Genomic DNA, 13170 nt, shown 5'->3' on the forward strand with positions numbered 1-13170 from the left:
AGACCGCCCGTCTTTCCTTATACCATAAATTTTTCCATAGTTTTAATCAAGAAGTTATTCCTATCGCACGCGCTCATGGTATTTCCCGTAATTGTCACCCTAATGCCGTCTACCCTGTGAAAGTCCGCACCGAAACATATCGCCAGTCTTTTTCCCTGAAAACAACCCGAGACTGGAATGACCCTTCATCCGAAGTGGCAACCATCATCGACTACAGCAGATTCAAAACCGCCCTCGAACATCATCTGTATTCATGCTAATTGTCTTCTCAGCCCACCGTTCATGTAATGTCCCTCGTGGGCCTTTGAGGAACAAATAAATAAAAAAAAATAATAAGACAGGTGAGGACAGTTACTGACATACTTGACAACAGGTACATTTAGCATGGTGTGAAGGTTGCAGGCGAGCAATGCAGAGGTGGTTCCATGGACAGGCTTGCAGCAGTCTCCACAGTAGAGGCTACCATAGGTGTTCCAGGGGTGTTTTTTCAAAAGCAGCCTTGGAAACAGGTTGTGTAACTTGTCTTTCGGAAGGAACTGGAGAGGCCAGTTTTTTTTTTTGGCCAACCTCTTCTTGCTTCTGCCAGGTATATTTTGAATGCATTGATAGTAGAGCTGCCTTGGTGTATGCCCATATGAGAAGTCAGCACTGATATGTTGAATGTGGACTGTGTTTTGCAGGTGCCCCCGGTGCTAACCATGAGGCCTGCAGCAGCTCCAGTGGTTGCCCAAGGTGAGCAGTGGGCTGCCCACTCTTGGAACAGTTGGTAGCAACCGTCTTGTGCAAACACTCGCAGGGCTGTGGTGTGCACATGCCTTGGTGCCATTTGCAATCCTTCTATAACCTGCTGTTCTCATTTACCAGTGACAGCCAACATAAGGCAGCTTGTGTTGCGCACAGCATCACGCATGTAGTTATTAACTAGTTACGGCACTGGAATACGGTCTAAATCGTGTTGGGAAGAGCGCTAACACAGGACGGAGCAAGAACACAGCACAGTGGCGCTGACCAGCAACTGGTGTTTATTTCAGAAATAGAGATATATATGCACATACCGCAACCCCTCAATCAAGAAAAACAATCAACTTGCTGCGCGAAAAGATGGCGAAGAAAAAAAGGCACGTGCTCAGCTCATGACAAAAGAAACTTTACTAGAGATGAACCGGAAAAAGGTGAATGGGGGTTACAACAGGGTGAGCAGGAGAAAACAAATGAGAAAAAACAAAAGCAAGGGTAAAAAAATTATTACTGCTACAGGTGCGTCAAGGATGCACTCCAATAGATCATGCTCATTTCACCTAGATGTCCCATCTCGCACATCCAAAAGATTGCACAATCATCTCAGTTTTACACGCATCTATGGTGACACATTAGCTTTCAATTCATCAGCACTTCCGCGAACCATCAGATTATGGAATAACCTGCCAGACAACATCGCCTCACTGTCTAATCCTGATACCTTCCATCACCAACTCATTGCACATTTCACTGAAGCCATCTTAACATGTTGATGCAATCTCTTTTACGTTTTCTATTACGCATTTTGTTTACTTTTTTCTCTTTTTGTTTGTATTTCTGTTTCCAAATTTTGTTGATACTAGTAAACGCGCCATGTGCTTTTTAATTTTATTTTCTGTGTCCCTTTTTTTGGATTTATTTTGGTGTTCCTATGTCAACCTTACCTTTACTTATCATGCATTCCTATTTCGGTGTTCCTATGTTAACTGTTCTGTGTTATATTGAGGTGTTCCAAATTTTTACTGATCATGTGTAGTGCCTTGTCTCCCTATGTTTGCTTGTCCCCTTGATGTTTTGCCGCCCCCCTTACACAATGCCCTACGGGCCTGTAAGATATTTCAAATAAAAATAAAAAAGTGGCGAGGTGAATGGCACGTGCTCATTTCGAAAGGAGGAAAAAAGGGAGATAAAACGGCACCAAGAACGACACCTTTTTGGTGTCATTCTATCTCCCCCTTTTCCTCCTTTCGAAATTTGCATGTATCATTCACCTCGCCACTTACTTTCTTTTCATCCTTGACGCACCTGTAGCAGTAATATTTTTTTTACCGTTGTTATTGTTTTTTTTCTCTTTTGTTTTCACCTGGTCACCCTGTTGTTCCCCCATTCACCTTTTGCCGGTTCATCTCTAGTTAAGTTTTTTTTGTCATGAGCTGAGCATGTGCCTTTTTATCTTCGCCATCTTTTTGCACAGCAAGTTGATTCTGTTTTTCTTTATTGCGGGGTTGCGGTATGTGTATATATATCTGTATTTCTGAAATAAACACCACTTGCTGGTCAGCGCCTTGTTGTGTTCTCGCTCTGTCCTGTATTAGCATTGTTCCCAACATTCGTAAACCAACAAGCCCAACTCTCCACGCTTCTGACGGTCTAAATGCGAATCGGATTCTTGAGAGATATGTGCTCTAGCGAATGTAGGCAAAGCACTGTTGAGTGCATTATTTGAGTGCATCGTACAATTCCAGAACTGTCCTGGCCCAATGATGACCTATGCAAATGGCATAGAAAATAGAAGCGCGCAGTTATTTGCGGTCCACTCCCTATATATTATTCTGAGCCCACTTGTGAACTTTGGGATTCAAGAAATGAGTCGCATTTGCCAGTCATGTTCATGAGCTGGGATATAATACTGGCATCGACTGAGTTGAGCGCTGCAAAGAGATGGCTGAAAAGAAAATCCAGCGCAAAAAATTTGGCTCAGTTGATACTTATTGTAGCGAACAGGTCTGTAATCAGAATAGTTCAATAAAGCCAGAATTCGTAGCATATAACTTCGTCAGAACTGCCCACAAGAGTGGCACTGTTCAGTCAGCTAAATAATGGACCCTTGATATAAAAGTCGGAAGAGACCTTTTCCAAGTTTTTACTGCTGTTTCTAAAACACCAGTGTCGATTCCTCAGGCCTCGAAAGACAGAGCGTCAAGCACCAGATAAGGCTGCTTCTCCATGCAGCACCACCAGTGCACAGCAGTGCGGCATATTACCTAAGATGCGAGCTAGCTTCCCTACAAGACAGTTCATATTTGAACAGCGCCATAAAACAACGGGACACATTGAAGAAAGGACACCACAAGCGCTGACTCGCAACTAGATTTTTAATTCACGTCCAAGCATCTTAAATACTAAGAACGCCAAACACAAACAAGAGGGAAAAACCAAAAGAAAAACGACACAAAGCTGCTAATCATGCCCACAAAGGTGACAATCAGCACGAGCGCGAGACTACACATCTTGGCCGGATAAAAACATCATCTCTTTATCAGTTAGTGTGACAGAAGGATCACTAATGCAGCTATCAGGTTCCAAGCGGATGTGAAAAGCCTCCAAAATGTCCCGCGTTAGGCTGTCATTATGTTTTCCTAGGATGACGGTGTTAGACAACAGAGGGGTGCAAGTACCTTCTCTCCAGTGGCGGGCAAGGTTACAAGAAGACCCATTATCTCGGGAGCTGTGGTGCTCACTAAGACGAGCGTTGATGCAACGTCCTGTCTGGCCAATATAACTCAACCCGCAAGTGCACGGAACCCTGTAGACAACCCTCACATTACAGGGCACAAAAGGGCTCTTATGGTTGGTCTGACAACCCCCAGTCTTTTTCTTCGCGGTTGTTGCCTTAGCCTTCTCTTCCACCTGCCTGCAAACACCTCTAAGTTTTTTAGGCGCTGAAAAGACCACATCAACATCGTATCTCGCCGCAACATTCTTCAAACCATGTCCCACACCATGCGTGTAAGGCACCACCACAAACTTCTTTTTTTCCCTTTTTGGCTTATCCCCGCTCTTGATCCATCTAAGAAGCTTATCGCATTCCCTGGAAAATCACATGAGAAGGGTAACCGCTAGATTTTAATCGGCCAACTTGACGCAAAATACTTTCATTGATTCTTTCAAGACATGACTTGTTCATGGCAGATTTCAGGCTAGAAAAAACAATGCCATTTTTTACCAGTTTTGTGTGGCTTGATTGGTAATTTAGAAAAGACTTGGTAGAGCGAGGGAAATATTCCCAACACACATGACGCTCTTCCAACAACAGTCTTAAGTCCAGAAATTGAAGTACATCTTGTTTAGGAAGTTCAGTCGTGAAAGTTAGTCCCATCGCACATTCTCTGAAAACCTTCAGTACATCTACCACGCTACGCGTCAAGTAACCCCTCTTAACAAAAACAATATAATCATCGACATACCGAAAAATCCTCAGAACCAACCCGTCACATCTCCTGTCTATGGATCTGTCTACCCTGGCAAGGAAGATATTGGCTAACACAGGTGCTACTTTAGATCCTATGCACACTCCATCATTCTGCGCAAACGATTTCCCTTTCCATTCAATGACAGTTGAACGGAGGTAAAAAGACAGAATCTCTAAGAAGCTCTCAAGGGACACACCACATCTAGCAATAAAATCAGTTTCATTGTTGTAATCAGCGATGCACATTTTTACACTTTTCATGAGGTCATCATGAGGTAGAGAATAATATAGGTCTTGCACATCAATGCTGAAAGCATCACACCTTCCCGGGTTATTGGATTTTAGGGAGTCAACCATAGCACCGGAATTAGAGATGTGAAAAGGATCCTCAATTATCAAACACGACAAATGCTTTTGAAGATAGCTAGACACGAAGAACTGCCAAGTGCCGTGCTCAGACACGATAGATCTGCAGTTCAATAAAACATTTTGCTGGGCGAGTTGGTTCATTTTGCTCGAGGGGATGCTTGTAGCGCGACAAAAAACACAAGGGACAGGACGAACGGGACAAGCGCCACTCTCAACTGGTTTTATTCAAAAAACGATCGCAACATTTATACATTTCCCCTTCTACTTCAAGAACATAATCACCCGATCCCACATGCGAATGACACGCAAATATCACGCTTGAATCAAATCAGTTTATCTAAAAACCTGTACTCGTTAGAAAACATCGTCACCGAAGGGCTGCTGACGCATTCCGACCCTTTCTTTTTGATATGGAACGCCTCAATTAGTTCACGTGTCAGCGCATCTTTGCTTCTGCCAATGACCTCTGTTCTGTTTAAAAATGGTGAGCATTTGCATGACTTGCAGTGAACTACCATATTTGTTCCGCTCCCATTTTCGAGGCATTTTTCATGCTTGCGCAGGCGCTTGTTCAGGCATCGTCCGGACTGGCCAATATACACTTTGCCACATGAAAGTGGAATCTGATAGACAATTCCCACCTTGCAATCAACATATCGGTGTTTATGCCTCGTTTCGCAATCCTTTTTTGCTTTTTCCTCATTCACCTTAGGACAAAGGCTTTTGAGCTTGCAGGGCGCTGAAAAAAACCACAGAATCCGAGGACCAAGAACGATGCCTTCTCGACGGTGTGGACAGCCTCTCTAGAACTGTTTCAAAGAACGCGGTGCGGCGTAAGGACTCGGTGCGCGATGTTGTGGCCTATTTCAAAGACAATTCCCTTCGAATCCTGCAGAGTGACAAGGAAGGAGGTTTCGTAGTGCTCACAGCGGGGATGTACAACGAAAAAGCCATGTGTGCCGTCAAGAAGAACTTCATTGCCACGAAACGTAAGCCTGCTAAGGTAAAGACCGCAGCTGTTTCCCTGTGCACCAAATTTGAGCTGAATAAGCTTGCAAAAAGCATAGCAGATTGCAATGAGAATAGCTTAAAAATTTTTTTCACTGCTAAGACTCATAAACCGGGAATACCTTTCAGGAGTATCGTGAGTGAACGACACACTTGGCAGCAAATGCTGAGCCAGTACCTCCTCAGAAACTTGAACCCTCTCTGTGTCAAAGATCCTTTTGAGACCAGGAATTCGCATGTCATAGCTAGTTTTTTACAAGACAACCGTTCAATTGGCAGCATGTTCTCCATAGACGTTGAAGACCTTTATTATTCTGTTCCCCACGAAGAATTGTTTACCTTCGTTCAGAACTGCATTGAAGAGAATGGTGTGATAGCATTTCAAAATTCAGCTGGCATAAATGTTGGAAACTTCATGTCACTTCTTGAATTTTATCTGGGTGCAACGGTGGTTAATTTCGAAGGCAGAGCCTTTGTCCTAAGGTGAATGAGGAAAAAGCAAAAAAGGATTGCGAAACGAGGCATAAACACCGATATGTTGATTGCAAGGTGGGAATTGTCTATCAGATTCCACTTTCATGTGGCAAAGTGTATATTGGCCAGTCCGGACGATGCCTGAACAAGCGCCTGCGCAAGCATGAAAAATGCCTCGAAAATGGGAGCGGAACAAATATGGTAGTTCACTGCAAGTCATGCAAATGCTCACCATTTTTAAACAGAACAGAGGTCATTGGCAGAAGCAAAGATGCGCTGACGCGTGAACTAATTGAGGCGTTCCATATCAAAAAGAAAGGGTCGGAATGCGTCAGCAGCCCTTCGGTGACGATGTTTTCTAACGAGTACAGGTTTTTAGATAAACTGATTTGATTCAAGCGTGATATTTGCGTGTCATTCGCATGTGGGATCGGGTGATTATGTTCTTGAAGTAGAAGGGGAAATGTGTAAATGTTGCGATCGTTTTTTGAATAAAACCAGTTGAGAGTGGCGCTTGTCCCGTTCGTCCGGTCCCTTGTGTTTGTTGTCGCGCTACAAGCATCCCCTCGAGCAAAATGAACCAACTCGCCCAGCAAAATGTTTTATTGAACTGCAGATCTATCGTGTCTGAGCACGGCACTTGGCAGTTCTTCGTGTCTAGCTATCTTCAAAAGCATTTGTCGTGTTTGATAATTGAGGATCCTTTTCACATCTCTAATTCCGGTGCTATGGTTGACTCCCTAAAATCCAATAACCCGGGAAGGTGTGATGCTTTCAGCATTGATGTGCAAGACCTATATTATTCTCTACCTCATGATGACCTCATGAAAAGTGTAAAAATGTGCATCGCTGATTACAACAATGAAACTGATTTTATTGCAAGATGTGGTGTGTCCCTTGAGAGCTTCTTAGAGATTCTGTCTTTTTACCTCCGTTCAACTGTCATTGAATGGAAAGGGAAATCGTTTGCGCAGAATGATGGAGTGTGCATAGGATCTAAAGTAGCACCTGTGTTAGCCAATATCTTCCTTGCCAGGGTAGACAGATCCATAGACAGGAGATGTGACGGGTTGGTTCTGAAGATTTTTCGGTATGTCGATGATTATATTGTTTTTGTCAAGAAGGGTTACTTGACGCGTAGAGTGGTAGATGTACTGAAGGTTTTCAGAGAATGTGCGATGGGACTAACTTTCACGACTGAACTTCCTAAACAAGATGTACTTCAATTTCTGGACTTAAGACTGTTGTTGGAAGAGCGTCATGTGTGTTGGGAATATTTCCCTCGCTCTACCAAGTCTTTTCTAAATTACCAATCAAGCCACACAAAACTGGTAAAAAATGGCATTGTTTTTTCTAGCCTGAAATCTGCCATGAACAAGTCATGTCTTGAAAGAATCAATGAAAGTATTTTGCGTCAAGTTGGCCGATTAAAATCTAGCGGTTACCCTTCTCATGTGATTTTCCAGGGAATGCGATAAGCTTCTTAGATGGACCAAGAGCGGGGATAAGCCAAAAAGGGAAAAAAAGAAGTTTGTGGTGGTGCCTTACACGCATGGTGTGGGACATGGTTTGAAGAATGTTGCGGCGAGATACGATGTTGATGTGGTCTTTTCAGCGCCCAAAAAACTTAGAGGTGTTTGCAGGCAGGTGGAAGAGAAGGCTAAGGCAACAACCGCGAAGAAAAAGACTGGGGGTTGTCAGACCAACCATAAGAGCCCTTTTGTGCCCTGTAATGTGAGGGTTGTCTACAGGGTTCCGTGCACTTGTGGGTTGAGTTATATTGGCCAGACAGGACGTTGCATCAACGCTCGTCTTAGTGAGCACCACAGCTCCCGAGATAATGGGTCTTCTTGTAACCTTGCCCGCCACTGGAGAGAAGGTACTTGCACCCCTCTGTTGTCTAACACCGTCATCCTAGGAAAACATAATGACAGCCTAACGCGGGACATTTTGGAGGCTTTTCACATCCGCTTGGAACCTGATAGCTGCATTAGTGATCCTTCTGTCACACTAACTGATAAAGAGATGATGTTTTTATCCGGCCAAGATGTGTAGTCTCGCGCTCGTGCTGATTGTCACCTTTGTGGGCATGATTAGCAGCTTTGTGTCGTTTTTCTTTTGGTTTTTCCCTCTTGTTTGTGTTTGGCGTTCTTAGTATTTAAGATGCTTGGACGTGAATTAAAAATCTAGTTGCGAGTCAGCGCTTGTGGTGTCCTTTCTTCGTTGTGTCCCGTTGTTTTATTGCGCTGTTCAAATATGAATCAATACCAACTCGCCCAGTTCGCAGCTACAAGACAGTAATTGTCGCTTGGAAAATGGGTGCGTCAGACATAAAGTTAAACCGCATCAGGGTGGCACCACCATCACTCGTGTAGTGAGGCGAAGCCTGGTGCTTGCTGTCGGAGCGGGTGTGGCTTAAAAGTTCTGTCCAACCACATTTGTTTTATAAAGCAAAAATTTGCGCATATTTGTTTGGACAGCTTTGGATGAGTTCGGTATGGCAGATGATTCGGTATATGCATGTTTGACATATTGAAGTTTGAACATTACAGATGTGGGTTCCATCCTGGCCCTTCACAATTTCAGGCAAGTAAACTATAAATAAAATGGAAGGAAATAAGGAATTAACACAGCTAGGCTATTGGAAGTTGGTTCCGATTGTGCATTTGCAACTTGCAGTTATTTTTCTCCAGGAAAGAAAGCTTCTGCTTATGTGTGTGGGTCCCTGGTCATTGCGCAGGGTCCCTGCGGTGGCTAGCAAGCAGCCCCTGCGGTCGGTGCTGTTGGCCTGTCGCCATGCGAGCGCCCACGAGGATGACTCGGGCCTCGGGTGAGTACTAGCTGGCGTTCTTATGGAATAACAACAGTAGTTGTGCAACAGGTAGTGCGGTCTGGTGGAACCATTGTATTTTGCAGGAAGTTGGAACAGCGAAAACACAGGCAAGCAGAGCTACGTGTAGGTCTCCTGTTTTCATTGAAAGAGTCTCGTAACAGGAGCCTCGTGAGAGCATAGTTGCATACCAATTTTTTGGACTCTGACCGTGAAAACGAACCAGAAATCATGGCATCCAAAAAATCTAATTTTATGGAAAAAAAAAATCACTTTACTTCAGTTAATTGCTGATGTGGTGGAGGAAGTTGTCAACACTTTTATGCACATTCTGAAGCTTCACATAACTAAATTTTGTCGCGTGTACACACAGTGGGAAGTGACCGCTTTCATGAGCGCACTGTTCGATGATCATACTGCTGTTGGTGTATCGATGACGAATACACAAGCCAGGCAAAGTCCACACACCAAAGCAAAACTGACGCTGCAGGGACTGCGCTGCACCGACTGTGCGGAGGGTTCGAAACAAAAAGAATAAGTGTTGATAAAGGTGCAAGAAAGCAGAACTGGCAAATGGCTGATGCGGGCACTCCATTGGCGTTGGCCTTCGTAATTAGGCGTAGCAGACAGGAAGAGAGCAGAGTGGGTGAGGGAACAAACGCAGGTCAATGACATTCCTAATCAAAATCAAGAAGCAGAAATGGGCTTGGCCAAGGATGTAATATGAAGTCAAGATAACCCACGGTCATTAAGGGTAACAGACTGGATACCAAGAGGAGGCAAGCGTAGCAGGGGGCGGCAGAAAGTTAGGTGGGCGGACGAGTTTATGAAGTTTTGCGGGGATAGGATGGCCGCAGCTGGCACAGGACAGGGCTAATTGGAGAGATATGGGAGAGGCCTTCGCCCTACAGTGGATGTAGTCAGGCTGATCATGAAAGTGATGACTAGAGCTGAAAAGCTACTTCGAAACCTGCAATATGTTTATTGCATGCACTCAGCGGTGGTTTGTGTATAACTAGAGGCATTTTGTCAACGAAATGCTAGCTGTTGATGGCAGAAAAGTAGAGGCTGCGGTGTGTTTTGTCACAGCATGCATTCCTCGTTTTGAAAAGCACCTCTTTGTTTTCCGTAATGCCGTCTCTGCTAAGCCGTACACCTCCCACACACTTTTGCTGCTGCCGCTTCTCTTATTCGAGGTGAAAGTACTCGGCACAGATGTGTTCTGCGAACTACTACTATTCAAGTTGGTGCAGTGGATGATGTCCGAGAATGGTATAAGCTCGCAACCACGTGTGCTGCAGTGAGTGTGAATGAGGTTCGACAAATTGGGCAATCAGCTGCAATGCATCTGAAATTTCACCCACTCTTATACATTGCTTTTATGGGATATGTCATAGTGCTGCGAAAAATTCTGAATATTCAAGCATGCCCAAAAAACTGGAGGTCTGAATTTTCGACCAGTGACAGTATACATGTGGTGAACTCAAAATATGCCGTAACTAAGCCGTAGCGCTGCCAGCATGTGAACGTAGTCGACCATAGTCAACCGGTCACCTGAAAAGGGGCCGGCAAACAAAAGAACAAAACTAGTTGGCACCGAGATTCCAAGCCCCGTACTTACTGTGCTGTTCATGTGCTCGAGCGATTTATTTTCATATTTATAGCTCATTTAGCCTGTTTTCCCATGGTGAGAAAAGAGTGAAATGATCCTTTGCTTTTCGGCAATTGCACTGCCAAGGTCGTCCCTCGGCCATCTTGGAGAAAGCTGTGTCCACTATGCTGCTGGTGGCACGGAGTCATAAAGAGCACGCCCAGCACCTTTGGAGAGGCCCAGAAAGCAGTGAATCTCCTCGTCAACGACAAAAACAAAAGTTGCAGACGGGCACGTGTTGACAGTCAAGGCTGTGCGGAACAATCGTTTTTGTCTGAAATAAAATCAGATGAATGGACGTCACCTTTTCACACAAAGCTGTCACTTGCACTAAGAGAGTCAAGTGTAGATGCTGCAAAATCACCAGAAAACTACTGTTGTTGAGCAGGGTAGCAGCGAGATGAGGGCGCCACCTTGAGCACCATGCTTGCTGCAATCGGTCTGTGTTGACAGCTTTCATGCAAACTTTAAGAATACTCCCCCATAAAAATGGCAGAAATACCAATCCTGAAATTGAAGTACAGTCGTTTTAAAAGAGTGCGGTGAGGGGCTAGTTGGTACGACATTATGGAAAATATGAATAACTGTGCAAAAAGGACGGGACAAGAGAGAAGAAGCACAGAAACACACGAGACAAGCGCAGACTAACAACTGGTTTATTGCACCAACGCCTCCTTCCTTCGACAACAAAGCGCATGCACACCAACAGCAAAGACAAAAGCCATAATCATCACGCCAAACCAAGAAATTCCAACTCCTTGCGGTACAGGTGTATGGAAGCCTCGCTAACACATTTGTCAGGCCCTAATCTCGTGATTTCCAAGGCTTCACGGTCTTTCTTATCCCTCGCGCGTCCGATAATCTTAGTGCTGCCGAAAAGTGGAGTGCAATCTTTATCGTCATGCTTGCAGATCTTGCAATGGCTAGGCAGATGCTGCCCTCTGGAATCAGCTAAGGAATTGGCATGCTCTAATAATCTAATGTTGATGCATCGGCCAGTTTGCCCTACGTACACCTTACCACAGCTCAGCGGAATCTGATAGATTACATTCACTCTGCATTGCACAAACTTGTTCCTGTGGTTGGTGCTACACTCAATCTTCTTTTGCCTATCTGGTATGACCAAATTGCACAAACGCGACAGCTTGCAAGGTGCTGAAAAAAGGACCTAGAAAAGGCGCATAGAATTGCTGACAAAGTTCAAGGCGAAGAGAAAGAACGTTGCCATTTAGAATGTGTTGATATGATCCGCAACACTTTCAAAAGTAAGAAGAGAGGAAATTCCAAGGTGAGATATGTGGCAAGCTATTTTAGAAACTCTGACCTCGCTTTGATGATGGCCGATAAAGAAGGAGGCTTTGTGGTCTTGCCTCAGAAGCTTTTCAGTGATAAGGCCACGTCAGCTGTCTTAAAGAACTTTAGGAGCACAGATCTGAAGCCGTCCAAAGCGAAGGCAAAGGCGGTTGCCCTGTTAAGAGAACTGAAACTCGACCGGCTAAAAAGTGAAGTGGTGAAGAACAAGGGTCTTGTGCTCACTGTGTTCTTCAGTGCCAAGAGCCACAAGGTGGAGTGCCCTTTTAGAGCCATTGTTACGGAGACTGGATCCTGGCAAGCTGTGGTCAGTGAGTACCTTCTGCGCCATCTGGGAAGTCTGGCACCCGACGATCCGTACAAGGTCAGCAGCTCGGGCCGAGTGGCGCAAGTGTTAGGGGATAGCCTTTCTGCTGTTAACTCGGGCTTCTCGGTTGATATCGAAGAGCTATTCTACTCCCTTCCCCACGATGACCTTTTCCGCGCAGTCCGGAACTGTATCGAACGATCTGGTGCTGTGTCTTTCCAGAATGCGTGTGGTATTTCTGTGGAAGGTTTTTTAGAATTGCTTAAGGTGTATCTTTCTTCAACGATTGTGAGTTTTCAGGATAAATTTTACGTGCAGAAACGTGGCATTTGTATTGGTTCGTGTGTAGCTCCCGTTCTAGCTGAGATCCTTTTAGCTGAAATTGACCGCTCGCTATCGCGGGTACTTTCTGAAGATCTGAAGACCGTATCGTTCGGGTGTTCCGATACGTCGATGACTTTTTAATCCTTTTAAATATTGACCGCAACGATAACTTGACACAGGTGGCAATGGACGTTTTAGAATCTTTTAAGTCTGCTTTTGCCAGTTTTAATTTTACCATTGAACTTCCTGAAAATTCTTGTTTGCAATTCTTAGACTTAAAATTATTCTTTAACAATCCTGACCACTTATGCTGGGCGTACATGCCTAGGTCAAAAAAGGCACTCCTGCCCTTCAACTCGTCCCAATCAAAGCTGGTCAAGAGGGGTATTTCGTCAACTTGCCTCAGGGCTTCTTTAACCAAGTTTTGCCCTCACATGGTTAAGGCTAGCTTTGATGTACAGGTGGATCGCCTTCGGTCCGCCGGTTTTCCGCTGGTCCTCCTTCGGGGTGTTGCCGAGTCCCTGTTGAAGTCCTTCTGCCCAAACTCAAAGCCTCGTGGGGCGGATGCTCAGGAGAGGCGGAAGTATGAAGTAATTCCCTATGTTCACAGGGTCTCGCACGGCCTGAAGAGGGTCGCCGGTAAATTCGGCGTAGAGGTCCTTTTTTCGGCACCTTGCAAGCTGTCG

At 44.8% G+C, this 13170-nt stretch overlaps 1 protein-coding gene across 3 annotated transcripts in view; it reads left to right on the forward strand.

Annotated features, from left to right (window-relative positions):
- LOC144127832 (transmembrane protein 117-like) overlaps nt 1-13170 on the forward strand; it is a 113370-nt gene that overhangs the window by 13482 nt on the left and 86718 nt on the right. For all 3 annotated transcript variants that reach the window (XM_077660790.1, XM_077660789.1, XM_077660788.1), the window contains exons 3-4: nt 681-732; nt 8802-8891. In XM_077660790.1, the coding sequence (XP_077516916.1) occupies nt 681-732; nt 8802-8891 (142 nt within the window). The remainder of the gene's footprint in view (nt 1-680; nt 733-8801; nt 8892-13170) is intronic.

Source organism: Amblyomma americanum, chromosome 4 (assembly GCF_052857255.1).
Source record: "Amblyomma americanum isolate KBUSLIRL-KWMA chromosome 4, ASM5285725v1, whole genome shotgun sequence".
Classification (NCBI taxonomy): domain Eukaryota; kingdom Metazoa; phylum Arthropoda; class Arachnida; order Ixodida; family Ixodidae; genus Amblyomma; species Amblyomma americanum.